Source organism: Brachionichthys hirsutus, chromosome 16 (assembly GCF_040956055.1).
Source record: "Brachionichthys hirsutus isolate HB-005 chromosome 16, CSIRO-AGI_Bhir_v1, whole genome shotgun sequence".
NCBI lineage: Eukaryota > Metazoa > Chordata > Actinopteri > Lophiiformes > Brachionichthyidae > Brachionichthys > Brachionichthys hirsutus.
The window spans coordinates 2,155,205-2,173,716 of NC_090912.1; the positions used below are offsets into that span (position 1 = coordinate 2,155,205).

The following is an 18,512-nucleotide window of genomic DNA, read 5'->3' on the forward strand; positions in this document are numbered from 1 at the left end:
ACAGGCGACAATTACGCAATTTGAAGTGACAGCTGACTTTTTGAATAATAAGTGCCTTCGATTTGAACACAAATGTTTCCAGGGTGTGGGAAATATTCAAGTTCCAGTTTCATCGCGGTCCGATCCTTGCTGATAAATCGTCTCCGACAGGCCGTGTGGTCGTGGATCTGTTTGTCGGTCCACACAGAAGCAATTCCGTGACTCCTGTAAGGAGTTACTTGAAGGTTTGTGCAGGCATTCCTAGTTCCCAGAGGATGAACCCTTTTATTTGCACATCAACCAACAATGCACAGAAAAGTCCCGGGTCCTCAGGTGGGCTCGAACCAAGACTAAAGTTGTGTCCTTTCAAATAGCTTCCTAATCCTGTACCGTAGTAAACAAGGAAAGGCTTGTGGACCACCGGGATCTGTTCCCTGTCCATCTGAAAACCTGGAGCCCCCCTTCCCTCTCCCAAGCTGGTAGCCAGTCAGAGGACAGAGTTCACCGATGGCGCTCTCTTCATGGAGTGGGAGCGCGATGGAATGGGCAGAAGCAACCCGGAAAACCCCAACAACATAGCCGGTGTTTTTCTTTCTTTCCATGCAGCTTTCCCACATTGAAGCTCAACCTTTTGAGGACGAATTTAGCAGCGTCCCTTGTTTTGCTTGGGTTCGCTGCCCTGTTTTCGAAAGCCTCTCTCTGAGCCGAGGGCCCTTTTTCTGTGGTTTTTCGGGCCACAGTACGTGCCAGCGGTGTTCCCAAGTCCAGGGAGGTTATAGTCACCGCGCACAAAGGAAAACAGGCGGCAGCATCAGGTCGCACGCCTCTTCGCTAAGAATGCTTTTGTTGTTTTGTCAAGTGTTTCCAGGGGCCGAGCAAACGGCTCTGCTGTACCGGCGCTGTTTGCCTCCCTGGCTTCTACGAATGCGCCACCATGAGAAACATATTAGCCGCGGTTCAGCTTGTTTTGCCTTCTGGAAATTCTTTCTGTAATGCTCTCATTTTTTTAAATTTTGCAAACACACTGCTTGGACACGTGGGAGAAACGTTCTCAATCTTTTGTTCCATTTTAGTGAACATGGAGAACTTAATCCTAGTTTTGATGGTTGGTTTTATCTCAAAATCTTTTTTGGGAGTGAGAGGCAAACCCAGGTAACTTCGGGGGGGTTCTGAGGCTCTTCACTGTCCTTGAGGTTTTGCACCGAGGTCAATGTTGGACTAAAGCAATAGTACACACTGAGGAGATTCTGAAAGGGAGGAAATGATTAGCCGTACGTCAGCTGATACGCTAGACATGGCTGAATTCAAGAGCTCAAAACGATGGATGCCCAAAATTGGATAGCAACTTGTTTTCCACAACTGGAGGGGAAAACTCTTTGCTCATCCTCCTCGCTTTCCCGAGCTCTCTGACATCAGCGTATGCACGCCGCAAAAGCATAATGAGGAACATGAGCATGAAGGACTGTTCCTCTTATATAAGGCGCAACCTCTTCTGAAAAAAAACAGCACGGCGAGAGAGATCTAGAGACGGCGAGATCGAGAAAGACAAGCGAGAACCCAGGGCCTCCTCGATACGAGGCAACACCGTGCCACTCGGGCTCTCCCGGGATACACGGGGTTCAAGTTAAAAATCAACATTTGCCATTTTAGCTCCTTTATCTGTTCCGATTGTCAATACACAGACTGAAGAGAGACAAACGAGTCTCAGAGTTAATGGACCTCCTGAGACTGTTGATGCTTATCGGGATGAGACGAGAAGATTTGTGTGTTTCGGTGCATCCGAAGGAGCCGACAAGTGCTCTGATCCTTCGAGTCTCCGTGCGGAAGTGGACTTCTTCACGGTCCGCCTTTGTGCGTGCGCTATAAGCGGCATGGGAATAACGCCGCCACCCACCGAGACAACAGACGCCATCAGGGAGCCAAGAGGGAATCGAGGCATAAAGGACAATAAGAATGGAGGCTAGTTATGAACATTTCTGGCATTCCTCAGCTCCAAGCGGCAGCAGCAGGATTTTCTATAGGGAAAGCCGACGTTCCAGGGAAGGGCCACCGGAGCAGGACCCTGCAGGGAGTTCGCTCCTTGTTGGACCACAGCGGAGCAGAACCGGCTGCGAGCCGACCACAATAGGAAGAGCACATTAAAGCAAAGAATCCCGGGAATTTGCAGGCAGGGATATTGTTTAAGCCGAGACAGAAACTTTACCCCGAGTTCCTCTCAGGACGCCTGTTTTTCCTTCTCACGGAGAGGCCGGACTTTTTAACGTCCGTCTCTCCAAATAGATTTACTGAGAGGAAAAGCAGATGTTTTACAACATGCGATCAGTACAAACACGGCCAATCTGTTCGGAGATCTGCTCTTCCTCCTCCTGCACACGCAGGTCGACTATAAAGCACCAGAGAAAAGGCACAATGTCTTCCTCACCAGGAGAACTCGCGTCGGCCAAAAGCCGGGAACACGCAAGCGTGAGAAGAGGAATGATTTTAGCACGGAGTCAAGCGTCACACCTGTCGTGAACCTGCCGACTGCCTTCCCCGCCCCTTACGGGCCGTCACAGGGTTTACAGGTGAGGACAAATACAAACCTTTTGAATTATCGTTGCATGTTATAAAGAATTTAAGAAGTTAAGCCTTTAAAAACAAGGCCAACTGTGGACTCTAGCTCTTCGGCCAAATTGCCAGCCAATCGTATGTATCGATAAGATGCTGCTGGTATCGCCATATCGCCAAATAAAAGTTGAAACCCACTACCTTAGAGATTCCTCAGCTTTATTTACATCGTTTAATGCAGTGGCTGCATATAAATTACACAGTTCTAAATCAAAAGCAGAAACATAGAATCAGTCAGACCAACGGCGTTCAGAAGCAAAATGATTTGAAGTTAACGACTTCCTTCCTCAAACTCCCGGCAAAGATTGGATGGATGGAAAACCCCAGATTTAGTTGGACTACGCTCAGATATACTCCTATAGTTTGGACGCAAATGGACGTTACCTAAAATCCAGACCGATCTTTACTCATCCTGGTTTTATAAGAAATTGAATATCCACATTCAAGGACTCAAAGTGTGCAACTTCACTCTTATTGCAATTAAACAAATATAAGAAAGACTTTTCCACAAAAAAAAGATGTATTATTCCTCTTCAATACATTCTGCAATGCATATACCATCGAAATTTATTTGTTTAAACATAACGTCCAAAGGGACAAGTGCAAACACGCCTGAAATTTATGAGCAAAAAAAAACAGGAATAAGTAAAACATACAAAATAAGACATAATATAATGTCGTCATACGCCGGTAAAAAAAACAGACTTTTTTTCTGATTCATTTTAAGACAAACTCACAACATGCATGTCAGTACTATAATAAATTCTTCCCATTTTCTCGGCTCCCGAGCGTCGGAATGCAAACATGACATTTATACAAATCTTCTGTTCTTTCATTCTTCATCTATTACAATCCTAAAAAAAACGCCATCAAAACTGGATTATTGCTTTCGACCGCCGCTGTTCCCTCCAGCCGAGAGCGCTGCTTGTACAATATTTAAGGAGCAAAATAGTCGCCAAAAACAAAAAACTGTGCAACTTGTGCAAAAGCCAACAACACAAACAAACAAAAAGGGACTTTAACGCCACAAGATCAAGGCTGCAATGTGGCACTTTGTGAAAAAGAAAAAGGCTAATGTGACCAAATCAGTGGTTTGTATGTACGTGCCGTTTCTATTGTGTGGCAGTAAAAAAAAAAAAAAAGTGCTTAAGATTGTCCTTAAAAAAATTATAATGCAGCCATTTCCATTTAAACTCAGGCATTAAGGTGGCAAAAGAAACCTTAATAAATACACATCAGTGGAACGGTGACCGGTCCTGCTTCGCCACCGTCCTTTGCCTCATTTCTCTGTCAAAACCCTTTAAAGTCCTTCGACAAAAGTCGAAGGACGTCAGGGTCGTCCGGAGCATCGCTTTTGTTTTCACGAGCGCAAAAGGCGAGTGGCGTCATTTCCAGAGGAACCGGGAGGCCGCCTCGCTTCTGACAACCAGTTCAAAAAGGCTAATCGGGTAATAAGGGGGGGGGGGGGGGGGGGGGGGGAAACCAGTGTGCATGCAGGGGCGAGCTAGCTACGGTGTGAAGCCGGTTCGGCCCCTCCGAACGCATGACGCGGTGCGTGTTATTCAAACACACACACGGATGTCTCAGCAGTAACGGCACGCAGCATTCAGAAAGCCAAGAAGCCGCGTCTGCCGGGTTTAAACCGGTTGAAAACGCGTCTCCACCTGGGAAACGTCACTCAACAGATCAGCTCCTGCTGGATCTCCGGCCTCGTCGGGTAGGGAGGCTCGCCGAAGGAGAAGGCATCCCGGCCCGCCTTCAGCTCGCCCTTGCCCGGGCACAGGAGGTACGACCCGATCAAGTCCAGCTCGGGCGAAGGAGCCGGGCTCTCGGGCTCGGACTCCGACTGGCTCGTCTCCGGCTCGTCCAAGCAGGCGGCTGGCACGGCGTGGAGGTGCTGGCGGGAGTGGGGATTGGGGAGCGGGTTCAGCCAGGGGTGGTTGAGGCCTTCTTCTGCCGTGGCTCGCTTCCTGTACACACACAAATGCAATAAGAGGACGGATGAATGGAAATTCCAGCGCCGTTTACACAACCGATGGGCTGCCTGGATCCTCCGATTAACTCAATCCACTCTCTCGCGGGCGGCGGCCATGTTCATTCTCAATATTCAAATTTTTTTTCTCAAAAAAAAAGTTTTTTTTTTTCCCCCTCTCCATCCCACCGCTGCGTTCCATCAACAGATTGTGGTGACAAATGAAGGGCTTTACCTCAGAACCGAGGTTGGCGAGAAGCCCGTGCGTCGCTTTTCTTGAAACCCCCCCTTAGTTATTTATTCTTTTTTTGGGTAAATGCAGTAAAAAGATCTCATCTTTCAAGAAACTTGCACCCAGCTGCAAAACAAGAAATCTTGCTTGAGCGACATCTCGTTACCACATCCCCCCCCCCCCCCTCCCCCTTTTAGGCAGACGCACTTCCACAGCACTCTGAATCTTACTCACATCCTGTCTACACGCAAAGATGGACATTTTTACACGATGAGCTGCTTTCAGAAGTTTTATCAGGTCAATCTTTACGGCAAACCGCCTCACCTGGGGTTTTTTACCAGCAAGGACTTGATGAAGTCGATCGCCATCGAGGAAATCCCCTCAAGCGAGCCCTGGGAGTAGTCTATGTTGACTTGGGAGATGTTGAGGAACGTCTCCTGCTTGTCGTCGCCCAGGAAGGGAGACTCGCCCGTCAGCATGACGCACGTCAGGACTCCAATACTCCTGTTCGCAGAAGGGATAAAAAGGTCATGAAGCAACAAGCCGTCTGCGATCGCCACGTAAAGTCTATCCCCGCGCGCAGTCGCAGACGTACCACATGTCTGTCGCGATGCTAATGGGTTCGTAGTTCAGGATCTCCGGCGCTGCAACACAAACACACGTTCCCGGTCAGACGCACCTCAGGTTGAAAAGCCGCGGGCGATTCCCGGGGCGTTTTGGACTCACCGACATACTCCGGGGTGCCCAGGATCTCCCGGACCTCCGAGACGTTGTCCACGTGTCTCGACAAGCCGAAGTCCACGATGCGAATGTCCCCCAAAGGTCTGGCGCAGGTCAGCAAGATGTTCTGAGGCTGCAGAGGGAGAGAGAGAGAGAGAGAGAGAGAGGTATATGCAACATGAGGACCAATGAGGTCTCGTCCCGTCCCATATTTGGACGTGATTCCTCGGCGAACTCACTTTCAGATCCAAGTGCACCACGTTATTCCGGTGAAGGAAGGCCACGCCAGACAGGATCTGCTTGGCCAGCCGGATCACGTCCTTCTCCGTGAAGGCCTCGTCGTTATCGGCGACACACTGGTTGAAGATTTCGCCACCGGCAGCGCTGGAAGGGAAACACGGAAAGAAATGCTGCAATAAGATGAGGAAACGACCGGAACACGGATACGACCGGGACACGGATACGACCGGGACACGGATACGACCGCCCGGCGACCCGCCCGGCTTTTTGCTTGTTCATGCGAAACCAGCTACATGTGTGGGATTATCCGACTTTGGATTTAAGGACTTCTCACATCGTCGTGGAAGGAATCCTCGGGATCTGGACTGGCCTCGGTGCGCTTGTCTAACAAAGTTAAGGGAAGTGGAGACTTTGCGCTGGCTGCGCCACCACTGTGATCGATGCCTGAAGCCGACAGTTTACTCGGAGAACCAGAGCCATGTGTGGCGGATTTATACGACACGCATGCTTTTCATCTTCAGAGGGGAAAACGGGGGGGGGCGTTACATAACCAGCTCCGGCCAATCCCCAGTTAGCTTCGGAACCCCGGACTCTTTACCGTCCTCAGCTGTGAAAACAGGAACCATCTTTTTGGGATTGGAAGGATATCCGCCATTGGTTCATATAACCCCCCCCCCCTTCTCTTTTGCTTCCAGCATCAAATACTTGGTTTGCCACCGCCCCCGCTCGTTGCAAACATGCTCAGTCCCACTTAACCCACAAAGTGTTTATAAAGCAATTAAACTCCCTGCTTGTACTAAACGCACGCAAGCCCGGCGATAGTCTTTTTATGTGATGGAGGAAACGAATCAATTGAGTGTTGAGCTGCTGAACACTCATAAAAGACGCCCCTCATCAAGTCGGCAAGCAGAAATGATTTTGCAGCCAGGTCAACTTCGCTTGTGCAGATTCTGCAGCATCACCGCCGTGACCGTTTTAGCAACCGTGCACGAAAACAACACATCTCTCCGAGGGGGGACGCACACTCATTTCTTACAAAGCAAGCATCTCTTTCTCATCACCATTAAGGTCTCTGCGGTACCGACACACGCTCGCTAAGATGATTTGCATTCCACTTCCTCGCTTCTAACTCTCTGACGTTAGAAAGGATGTGGTTGTGGCTACAAGAAGTGTGCGCACAATGCTTTATATCAGCGCGGCGCTGTGCTACTTTGGGGAATCATTGCTGCTTACATTTAAAAACTACGGGAAATCAAACGGGGTCGCCTTTCTGGAAACCAGGCCGAGGCCTGACGGGTCAGAGATGCAGTTTTTCAGCGGCTGACTGTTTTGACTGCGAGTGACTCCTGCAGCTTTTGGGTCAAACGTGCAGCGCAATAGACGATCAATATATTTATGCGTGCACAGCCCAGAGATCCGCCGCACGGTGGCATTTAGCAGCAGATGAAGTGTGAAGCAGAGCCGACTGACTTCCGGGCTGGGTTTTCTCTGCAAGGCACGCAGCGGCGAACCGTGGCGCTGCTTCCCCTTTCCCCACTTCAGAACCCCCCCCACCCACCCACCCCCCCCACAGGGAGGCTTTTGTTCCGTGGATGCATTCCATGTCTGTGATGGAGATGACGAGCGAGGAATGCGCAGGAGAGGGCTTTCCTGCCCGAGCGGCGAGCAGTCCAGGACCGGGGTCGGGGGGGGGAAGCGATTCAAGCGTAATTGACTGGCGTCATCTCGTTGTGAATCGGGGCATGCGAGGAAATCAAGATGTTTGATGCCCTCATTAGAGCAGGCAGAGAGCACTCCGCTGGACCAGCTGACTCTTCCGGGTCGCCGGACGACTCACGTGCATGCAAGAAACCCTCAGGGTCGAGTGACACGACTGCGCGGCGTCTGTATTTAAACGTTTAGTGCAACAAGAAACTGAAGCGTTGAGGTTCCGAAGAAACTAGAAAAGCCACAGAGAGTTTCCATTTCGAGCTCGTGCAACAACAGGCTGCAACAACAGGCTGCAACAACAGGCTGCACGTTTGTTGCGTTCTCGTCCACACACCAATGCGTGCGATGAGTTTAGCGGGAGTCGAACGTTGCTGCCGATGAGTAGCGAGGACGCTGACTCGGGGGTTGGTTTGGTGTCGTAAAAGCCCACAAGACGTTCAAGCGAGAGAACGATCGTTAAAAGTTTTAATTCTCCACAGTCAATGCGCTTAATAGCGTTATTCCCGTTTTCCAGGCTGGGACGGCTTATAAAAAAAAATCCATTAAGCTTCCTGCATCACTTGACTTCTCATCACGCGGCGGCGCGAGGACGTGCACGAACACGAAACGCAGCCTCCGGTCTCACCACTCCAGGACGAGGATGATTTCGCCAGTGGTCTCGTAGACCTCGTGCAGCGCCACCACGTAGGGGTTTGCCTCGGCCAGCTCCAGAACGGCGATCTCGTTCAGGACGTCCACGCGGCAGTCCTCGCCCTTCCGCCGCTTTCGCAGAAACTTGGCGGCGTACTGCTTCCCCGTCGCCTTCTCGATGCACTTTTTGACCACCGCAAACTTTCCCCTGAGAGACAAGAGAGAGAGAGAGAGAGATTAGTGAGGAGAGACGGAGCCACATCACTGCCGGTTTCAGAAATATTCAGGCAGACGGGTCCGTCCCGCTTCCAACTCGCCAACGGGGCTAAATTTAGCTCATCGCCGCTGCAGCAAATGAAAAGGCTGAAGCCGACTGGACACGGCCGAGACAGTCCAGCTGCTCTGGAGCGGAGCCGGGATCCCAGTCCAGGACTGGGCGAGGTCGTGAAACTACTACACGGAGACAAGTCGGTTGAAACTGCGGTCCTCAGCTGAGGAGGGGTCAGACATTCAGCAGACCTCCGCTTTGATGCTTGTCCACGTTAGAGGTCAACCGCGGGCCTGGATGGGACGTCCAATGCATGCAAAACCGTCTTCTTCACCGGCTGTCCCCCCCCCAGGTTGATAATGAGGCCCTTTTTATGCACAGCTGACAGCAGTGGGGACACTTGGGATTGCGTGGACACCCTTTGTGTCCACACAATCCCAATTGTGCAGCGGCTTCTTTGGCCGTCCTACATAAAGATGATCGGTCTGCAAACAAGGCATCTCCTGAGCCGGGACCACCCGCCTGACCGCGGCGGGGAGGGGAGGGGCCACGGCAGCGGCAGGAGCCGGAGCCATGCAGAGCGGCATTTTAGGAGGCACTGGAACCTCAACAGCCGAAGCCGTGAAAAATGTTTCACTGAAACGGCAGAAGGCCGGATGTGACAGGACGGATGCAAAGTGGATGGAATCTGAATGAGGCAGCCGTGCCACTTAAAAAGGTCCAATCAGCATGGTGCCGGTCGTTTTCCCACACTCCAAACCCGCTGGGCCGGAGACCCGAAACAGCAGCCGCTCCGGTCGGAGCCCGGTTCAGTTTTGGCTGCCATCGCGGCCTCAGAACCTTTCCACCCTTAATTAGCCGAGTTCAGAGGAGCTCAGTGTGGGATGGGAACTACATACGGAACGAAAAGGGAGCGCAGAGGGGAGCAACAGGAGGCCTTTAGAACGGCTGACAGCGGGGTCAGAGGTCAGACAACAAGGCCAAGCAGAAACGCGAGTCCCTCATCATCTTATTCCGTCTCAGCCGTCACCGAGACGCGCTGGACTAACTCTTCTTCAGCAGCGAAGACGGAGACGATTCGATGAAGAAACGGGCTTCCCGTGGAGTCCGCGTCCGGCCTCGGATACGGGAAGGGCAGGGAAAAGGGCTGCGGTCCCAAGATGCCCCGGAGCAGCGGAGGAGGAAAAGCAACCGGCTCTTTATTTAGCGCCCCACCGCACTCTGCCCATGAGCAAACGCAACAGCTGCAGAAATCAAACAGCTGCCGAGCCGAGTGGAACTCGAGACCCGGACTGTCTGCAGCCCCTCCAGTCATTCCAGGACGCTCCATTCGAACCCACAACCGTCCGGATCATTAGGGAGAGCCGTGATTAGACGCCGCTGCAATGTCTGGGATCCACCAAACGCAGATATATATATAGGCCTGGGAAAACAAGTGAAAGGGAGAGACTGTGTGTGTGCGTGCGCGTGCGCGCGTTATCCACCAACTGGGTTCCTGTTCATCTTTAAAGGTGTGTAAACGGTCTCCACAGATTGCGTGGATCACTCCTCACGTCCACGTGCTGCTACAGACAGGCCCCACGCAAATCAGCGCCAACCGGGCCGGTAACGCAGGCTGCGTGGGGTTCAACGCGCACGGGAACGCGTCACGCAGGCGGCCCGAGGTGGCAGGCGTGGAGAACAAAGTGCGAGACTGTCCCCGATCCTCCTTTATACTAAAACACTCCAAACCTCCGAGACGCGTCCGGCTGAGTCCGTGAATTCCTCCGAGGATTTACGGCAAGAACGGAAACGTTCAATTAACACGCGTGGAAAACAAATGCCAACGGGATTACTAGATTACCGAGGAATTGAGTCACATCTGACAGATGAACAGATTAATCTTCCCGGCTGGAAGCCGCGGACGCGCCAGGCGGACGCGCCAGATCCACGGACGCGCCTGATCCACTCACCTGCCCAGCTCTCTGCCCACCAGCTCGTAATTGGCCGTGAACGGGTCGGCTCTGATCCCGGTGCGGATCTGCGTCACCATTCCGTTCCTGCTCATCTTCGCTGCGTCCGGCATGGATGCGAAACTTCAACGGAACAATCTCCCCAAAGAAAACAGAAAAGAAAAGTGCGGCAGAGACAAAAAAAATAAAATATCTTTACGCACTCGGTTTAAAACACGCGCATCCCAGAGACGGTTCGTGGAAATGAACCGGCGGTTAATCCGGTGAGCGCGTCCCGGGCGTGGAGAGACGGTGAGACGCGGCCGCTGCGGTAAACGGGTTTAAAACGCCACTACCCACACATCCCTGACAATAAACTCCTCGTAGGGCCACGCCCCCCTCCCCGCCGACCAATGGCCGCGCTGCAGTGGCAGCCAATGAATGCGCAGAAGAGGACGGGAGCTTCCTGTGGCAGGTACAAAAAATATGATCAGCTTTTAATCATTAGTTTCAGCTCGATGGCTTCTCACGTCTCAAACGAATGAAATCATCTCCGATTGTTTTATTTTGACATTTGGAATTAACCGGCCGCCAAACCCTCCAGCCGACATTACCCATAAAAATATTAATATTAGGGCAATTCAATTTAATGTTGTGTGTAAGTTACCCCGAGACTTTCCATCCATCCATCTGTAACCGGATGATTGGAGTTGATTGGGCAGGCAGGCGTGGGAGGGTGCACCTGTGGCCCATTTACCACTGATTGGGGGGGGGGCGGGGCATATATAGGTGCTTCCCCTCCCTCGTCCCAGCGTCCTCATTTGTGTTTCCCCCATCTCGAAGGCAGGTTGGCCGTAGACTGTCACTGCCGTGTCTCTCCTTTTCTTTTGCCTGTTTATAGTGTTTTTAATGCAAAGCTTGTTTTTAGGGCGTTAATAAATGCTTTGAATTCCTAATGCCGTGCTGGTCATCACTGTGAGGGGACCTGTGGGTGGGGAAACCCGCTAAAACGTGCTGGGAACCAAAGGAATGGAAAAAATAGCTCTTTAGGTTGAAAGTCCTGAAGTGGCGTTGTCGGCTTTGGCAGCAATCGTTTGGCCCCATATGCGCAATGCCACACATCCATTTTCCTCCACTTTTTCCAGCCACGGGAGTTGCTGGAGCCTATCCTAGTGGGGGGGGGGGGGGGCACACCTCGGATGTGTAACGTAACTTGCGTGTTTTTGGAGGCGGGAGGAAAGCGGGGAAGCCGTAGGAAACCCACGCGGACACGGGGAGGACATCCAGACTCTGTGGAGATGGGATTTTAACCCTGTACTACCTTCTTGGGGTGGGGCGGCCCACCCAGACAGGATGAAAGTTTCTCTCAGGGCCAAGTCCTGCAGAGACAAACAACCATTCACACCTAAGGGGCAAAGTTGGGTCACCAATCCCCCCCCCCGTTTCCATTCAAGCTGACAAAGCTTCCAGGCACGCATGAAATTATTGCCGGCATGCGTCTACCTGCGGCGGCTTCCAGGCTCGGCTGCCTCGCAGGCACAGACAATTTCTCACGATGTGCTCGGTCATGAAAGTGGAACTGCCTTTGAGGTATAAGAAGCTTTCTGTTCTTATCTGTCGGGAGACATGTTTGTCTGCCGATTGAATCCGCGTGTGGTTCAAGAAGAATCCAAAGCATTCCATTAGTCAAGCCATCCGCATTGCGTGCTGCAGCCATGGAGCTGCCTGAGGTGGAAAGTCCAGGGCATTCAGCGATGATTCAGGTTTGATGTCCTGGCCAGAAATAGACTCTGGACACGAGTCCCCCTCTGTATGCAGGGCAGAGGGACTTCAGGGACAAATGTGACGATGAACGTGTGCTCCATGTGTCACCTACGCCCCAGGAGAAAAAGAACAGTCAAATGGGGTAAATCATTTAATCAGTAAATCTGACTTTGTCTTTAAACGGACCAACTCTCTGCACAATCTGAATTCACCACAATATAAGTCAGCAACTGTTTAACGATCGGTTACGCTTAAGTGTCGTTTAAGTATCATTAAAAAAAAGGGCCGTGTTATCTTCGCTAAGGAATCTGCTCATTCCAGCCGGTGTTCCTCGCGCTTGTAATCGGTTTTTTTTTTTTTTGCTGCCTTGAGCGACTGGAAGGAGTCGGGCCGGGCCGACAGGATGACAGGCTACTCTCTGCAGGCTTCATGACCCATGGCTGAGGACATTGCTAGCCAGTTAGTCACGTGCCCTGCGTAGCTGTCATGTAGCGCACAGAGGAGGATTTGTCCGGCCTTACCCTTCCAAAAGCTAATCTTGTTGCCACAAACAGCAACTGATGTAAAAGACACCTATTGAAGGAGGAGGGACATTCCTCAGGCCCGTTGGAGTCGCGAGTGTCCGGTGACAACGTTACATAACCTGTGTTACGCCTCCTCAAATTGTTACCTTGGGTCTAAGTGGGCTTGTTCTAAAGCCTTGACTCTCTTTCTCTGCCAGTCTTCCCATTAAAGCTTGGGAAGCTTGGGTTGGAGTTCAGGAGGAGCCACGTTAGTGAGGGGAGCCGCACCGGCCCCCCAGAGACCTAATGAAAATGCGTACCGGCGAATTAGCCTGCCAAACGGCAGTTTAGCTAGCATAAATACGAGGAGTGGAGTCGTGACCTAGGGAAGGCAAAATTACTCGGAGTCCCTGGAACAAACGGGCCTTGTAGTTTCTGGGTCGGAAAACACGGGCCGTATTTTTACAAGACTCCCAACTAAGAAAAACTTAGGTCAGTCAAAAAAAAAAAGGTCCGAGATGTGGGCCTGATTGACGTAAGCCTGTCTGGAGTTTCTTTACCTCAAATCACCAGGGTAGGCACCTCGTCCTCACACCACTCTTTGCTGGTTCCTCCTACAAAGAGCCGCAGGAGAGCCGGAGGAGGTCGGCTTGGAGAGACAAAAGGAATCTGCTTTCTCCTGGTTTTATCGATTTGCGCCTCATGGCTCCTTGATTCCATACGAACGATATGTTCGTCAGAAGGCAGAGGCCGCAAACCTTCCTTTGGAAATTTACCTTGTTAACAAAGCCTGAAACACAACATCTGCAGAACTGCAACAATCTGGATCCTTACTTGGCGTGATTGCACGCTGCGTAAATGATCTGTTTATGGTTCTGGGCTGTAAACGATTGTTTACGCAGAGAGGGGGATTCGTTATAATGAAAGGGTTCAGGCTCGGGGAGGGCCACTCGCTAATCTCACCTCAGTCGATAAGTGCTCCTTGTATTCTTCGGCTGCCCGTACGGGGTTTTGATGTTTTTACCGCATCGACCGCGGGTTGTGCAATTTTGCAATTAACAAACAGCGGATGATTTGTTGGAAGAGCGCCACGTCTCTGCACGGGGCAAACCCCAATTTGCTCGGGCAAGATGGCGTGCGCGTTGCCACTTACGGTGTTAGAGGAGAATAACTGCAGGCGGGATTTAACACATGAACGTCACACGCTCATCAACGCCGCAAGTCCGCTCTTGCGGCGGCGCAATGGTGGTGAAGTGAGGTCGCACAGAAGTGTGATCTCTCAACTGTTTGGGGTGACCTCAGCGTAAAAGAAGTCTGAATGGAGAGGCAAAGGTTTTCCACGGCATGAAACGGAACGGCCCAACAGCCCTGGATGATTTCAATGCTTAACACGACATCCCTTTCTTTATCCTATTATATAAGGAACCAAAAACATCAGTGTGACGCTCACACTGATGCGGGTTTGGAGTGAAACAGCAGCCTTTAGGTAGAAGCAGAAGAGCCGTTTCGCCACATCCTGCCTCGTACTCAGACGGCGTGACGTCCCAGACGGGAGGACATTCACAACCGTAGCCCTGCTTTTATTTCCTTCGAGCAAATGGGGGGGGGAGCAGAACAACATACAGGCAGGCGGATGAGCGGATGAGCGGCGCTGGCGTTCACGTAGGATTAAAGACATTAAAATCATCTAGTAAATTATGGGGTGTTGATCAGCTGACACCTGCAGGAAGCTTCCAACCGACTTGACCAAGCTTGTCAGGGTTGGCTGAAGTCGCTGCATCGGATTTAGGCGTTACACCACCCTGTAAAGCCGCCGGGGTGTGGGCGCCAACAGATGCAGCCAGGCTTAGCCGTGGACAGACACACACCACCCAGACCCGAAAGGGCTCTCTCAGCTGCCGCGTCTGTCTCCAGCCCCCCCCCCCCCCCCCCTCCTCACAGCCACATCATTGTGCCATTAATCCAGCTCAACCCGCTGTACAGCATGCTCCATGCCAACAATGCCGGTGGCATTCAGATGGCTTCAGGTGGGATTTAAAAGGCAGACAGATGAAAAGAGCTGATGAAAAATGCCGATCGACACCTCCTCGCACCCGCCGCCACCCGTCCAGCGCTTATCTGAGGAGGCTTGCTGCCAAACCGAATTGCTCTTGCCTCAGTTGGGGCCTGGTGACACGGATAAATAGTCATATTCCCAACGAGTGACAGGAAGTGGAGGGAATTTTGACTTGTGTCTTCATTCCGATATGTTTTGATGAAAGGAAGTGACACCAGAAAATGAAATTGGAGAAATGGATAACAAAAGTGTTTGAATTGGCGTCTGGGCATGTGGGATGGGGAAGTATTTGAGTGCAGAAAAACAAAAATGGAGACAGAATGAAAGAGGAAAGAAGAGAAAAGCCCGTGGGAATGCTTCATTAAGAATTGTCAAGCAGCAGCTTGAACACTCCCTAAAAAACCCGATAAAAGACTGCAGGGAAATCAGGAGACGATGTGAACATTTTGATGGTATTTGTAAGCAAATGCAGAGAAAATGTCCTGATTAATTAGCTCCTTTTATTTCATAAAATAGAATAATCCCCCGCATAGCTGTTGGAGATAACATCTTGGACACGGCGTGCACGTCTATCTACAGATAGAGTAAAAGTACGAGCTGTGCTGCTCCTGTTTCAATGAGCCTGCAATCCACAAGAAGCGTCCTGCAGGTCACCCCGCTGACATCACGCTGGGTCACGCACCCCAGCGACTCTGGTAACAGCAGGAAGATGTGCCATCCGAGTCGGGGCACGGGTCAAGGGTCGGCTCGCCTCTAATGAGTGCCTGCCGAAGCGTGCCGAGTAACCGTGGTGACGGCGCAAAAGAGGACGCCAGCTTTTTTTAACATTCTCAGAATGAAAGAGAAAGAAGTTGAGGATATTTCAACAACATGTCTTCCAAATTGAAGCTGTGGCGCAAAAAAAAAAAAAAGCCCGGGCCTCGTCCATCGGCTGAGTATTCATTAATACGTTTGATTTGTGTTTGACAACATGCGGTGAGTGCTGCTGCGTGGACCTTTGTGACTTCCATCAACAATGAGGTTCGAGGCGGAAAAGGTCAAAGGTCAGATAGGGTGTGCGACCTTCTTTTTAAGTCACACTTCACCCCCCCCAAGCCTTTGTTAAGCAGTACAGCCGGCGTGTAGCTCACTCTTTTGCCTTTACCCCCCAACAAGACCTCCCAGGGCGACACCCAGGCGTAAGTGTATGCACTTATACGTATGTTTGTGTTTCCACTAGCTTAGCACTCCAGGGCCCCGAAGCTATGACTTACAGCTCTGTCGACAGCCGCTTATTCATGCATCTCTGCAGCCCCCCCCCACCCTGCTAAAACGCCTTCTTTATCGCACCCGTCAGCTCTTCAGATGATCGCGTCACAAATCAGGCGAGTGACCCCGACAGCCGCCGGTGAACCAAACAGTTCTCAACAGGAAGGGATTCGTTAAACGCCGGCCGTCATTTTACGCCCTTTTTAACACATCGTGATGGATTTTTAGCGGACTTGTTCTGTAATTTTGCATGTAAATGTAAACTGTATCTGCAGCTCCCTCTTTGGGGTGAAGGGTCACATAAAAAGACTCAGATTAACCAGGTCTCCATGCAACCAGCCCAGCTTCTGGGGCGTGTCGCCATCCCGGTGGCACAGCCTGGCCTTCAAAACCACTAACACCACCACAAATAAAGGATGGGGTCTGATCACTTCAAATGATCGGTCTGTTTAACCACTGATTCGTTCATAGCCCGTTTATTATCGGCGGCGCCTCGTGTGTGAACAGGGACTGAATGGCTCCTTTGTTCCTCCTCCTTGTCTGCTGAGCGTCCGTCGAAGAGGCGACATGGCCAGTGTGGGTCGGGGGCAGGAAGCGACGGTCGAACCGTCGAGTCTCGTGAGCGCTGCGATTGCAGAATGTAGGGATGGCAGGAATGCAGCGTTCGGATGTTGGATTTAGAAGAATCCCCCGAATGACGCAAGGTCAGGCCGGTGGAACCTGCTGCCACATCCATGTTAAATTATACCAGAATGGGATTCCAGCACTGAGGACAGATGGACTATTCAGGAAACTTTATTTTTTAAGAACTAATATTCAACCTCAGAGTTTCTTTTTTCTCTTGGTATCCTTGTGTAAACTTGGACATGCCTTCCTATTATCTTGTGAACTCACAAGGGGGTGGACACATCATTTTACAATATTATAATAGATAATAAGGACATTTTGCATTTGAACAGAAACTTACAGGAGCTGGAATCAGGAATTTCAAGCTGGCCCATCAACTTGGCATTCAGGTGAAATTCCCAGGCACTCCCGTCCTGCACGCCACTCCCAGCATTCATTTTGACTTCATGTAAAAATTGCTTTCGGTAATCAGCAGCTCCTCCTCTGGTGCATTATCCGCTGCCTCCAGGATATGAAACAAATTACAGGCCGAGACGTTCTTACATAACAACCGAGGCGATGAACCATCAGCAGAAAGCGTTCGCTCCCCGGGTTCCCCGGGTTCTCCGGGTTGCGCTGGCCGACTTCTACGAGCTCGTGCGGCGCTGCACATTTCCCAGAGACCTCCGCTGACCTTTTGCTCCATCGTCTCATAACTATGACTCCAAGACAGATTTGAACACCATCCACCGAACGGAGGTCTGAGAAACTCACCGCGTCACCGCGGCCTCCTCCATCACTATCGACATGTACCTCGGCCTTTAGCTTCCGCCCTGATCCCTGTGAAAAGGCGGCGGAAGGAGAATTTCTCATCTACACAAAGCAATGAAATGAAGTGTCGCGCGTAGCACCGCTTACAGCGAGCACAAACACACTTCAGGGACTTGGCTTCTGGTCTCGGCCAGCCAATGAGGAGGAAGCAATGTTGAGAGCCGATAGCGTCCAGATGGTCCTTGGGAATGGTTTGCATCATTATTATTAGCTCAAACTGACACGTTGTGTATTTATAATATTTTACATAATGATAATAAATCACCTCTCTGGCGCTAAAGGAATGAAAACGTCTGGTTTCCATAGCGCTAGATGGAACACGCTAGCCGCGAGCGTCAGGACACGCCACTGGTGCGTTTTTGTGACATTTTATTTGATGTCTTTGGGGCACAAATGTGGTTTAAATGACGCTGGACTCGCCTCCTTTGCGTTCCCACTCTCCCAAGCTCGTACATAACTGGTAGCGACCTGCAGGATGCTAAGCGAGTTTAAGGTAGGCGTAGTTTATTTACTATAAACACACAGAGACTAATTGAAATCTCAGCAGGAGGTGGGGCAGAAAAAACAAACATTTCGCCCAGAAACCTGAAAAGATTCCACGTATGTGAGCAACACCAGGTGGAGTATTGATCGAGGAGGAGTCTATCTCTGTTTCACACCTGAACAATGACCTTCGGCCGATGAGGAAGAGGAACAGGTATGACAGAAATGAAGACGGGCAACATTTCTGTCCAATCAGGCGTGAGAGAAGTATTTGTGTTTGTGCTAAAGATTATGTCTCGACTGAGGGACGCTCTGTTCCTGCACTGAAAGCAGGTGAAAAAGGACACTGAGGACATCTGATATACTCCAAATAGCATTAATGAGCATGAAACAGGTTCGCATTATAGCGGCGTTAATCTTTTTAACTTTGTGTTCTTGGCTTGCTTTCGCCACTCAGACTCTGTGCAAAGACAGTGCTAATAAAATATGTGGAGTACCGTTGACAAGCTAAAAGCAAAACAAAAAACATCAACAATGCAGAAATACCAGGACAATAAGTCATTATTATTGGGCCTGTGAGCTGCACACATCTCAGCTGCAGAGCACGTTAGTCTGCCTTTTGCTGCTCTTTAAGCCACAGGAAGCGGGTTCGGTTTACACCTTCGCACGAGAACGCAGGGAGGAGCGCCAGAAAAAAGAAAAACGCACGGCAACAAAAATGATTGTTAAAAA

The 18,512-nt window shown here is 50.8% G+C and overlaps 1 protein-coding gene across 1 annotated transcript; it reads right to left on the reverse strand.

Moving 5' to 3' along the window:
• Positions 1–4,112: 4,112 nt before the first annotated feature.
• stk17al (serine/threonine kinase 17a like) lies at positions 4,113–10,423 on the reverse strand. The gene is made up of 7 exons (XM_068750109.1): positions 10,311–10,423; positions 8,086–8,298; positions 5,750–5,894; positions 5,517–5,643; positions 5,386–5,434; positions 5,115–5,294; positions 4,113–4,556 (listed from the first exon to the last, which is right to left on the reverse strand). The coding sequence occupies exons 1-7, from the start codon at positions 10,421–10,423 to the stop codon at positions 4,265–4,267; spliced, it is 1,119 nt and encodes a 372-aa protein (XP_068606210.1). The 3' UTR covers positions 4,113–4,264.
• Positions 10,424–18,512: the final 8,089 nt, after the last annotated feature.

Coding starts and splice junctions, on each gene's coding strand:
- stk17al (XM_068750109.1), bottom strand. CDS start 10,423: ATGCCGGACGCAGCGAAGATGAGCAGGAACGGAATGGTGACGCAGATC. Junction 8,299..10,310: donor GTGGGCAGAGAGCTGGGCAG/GTGAGTGGATCA, acceptor CTTGTCTCTCAG/GGGAAAGTTTGCGGTGGTCA. Junction 5,295..5,385: donor AGCATCGCGACAGACATGTG/GTACGTCTGCGA, acceptor TTCTGCGAACAG/GAGTATTGGAGTCCTGACGT.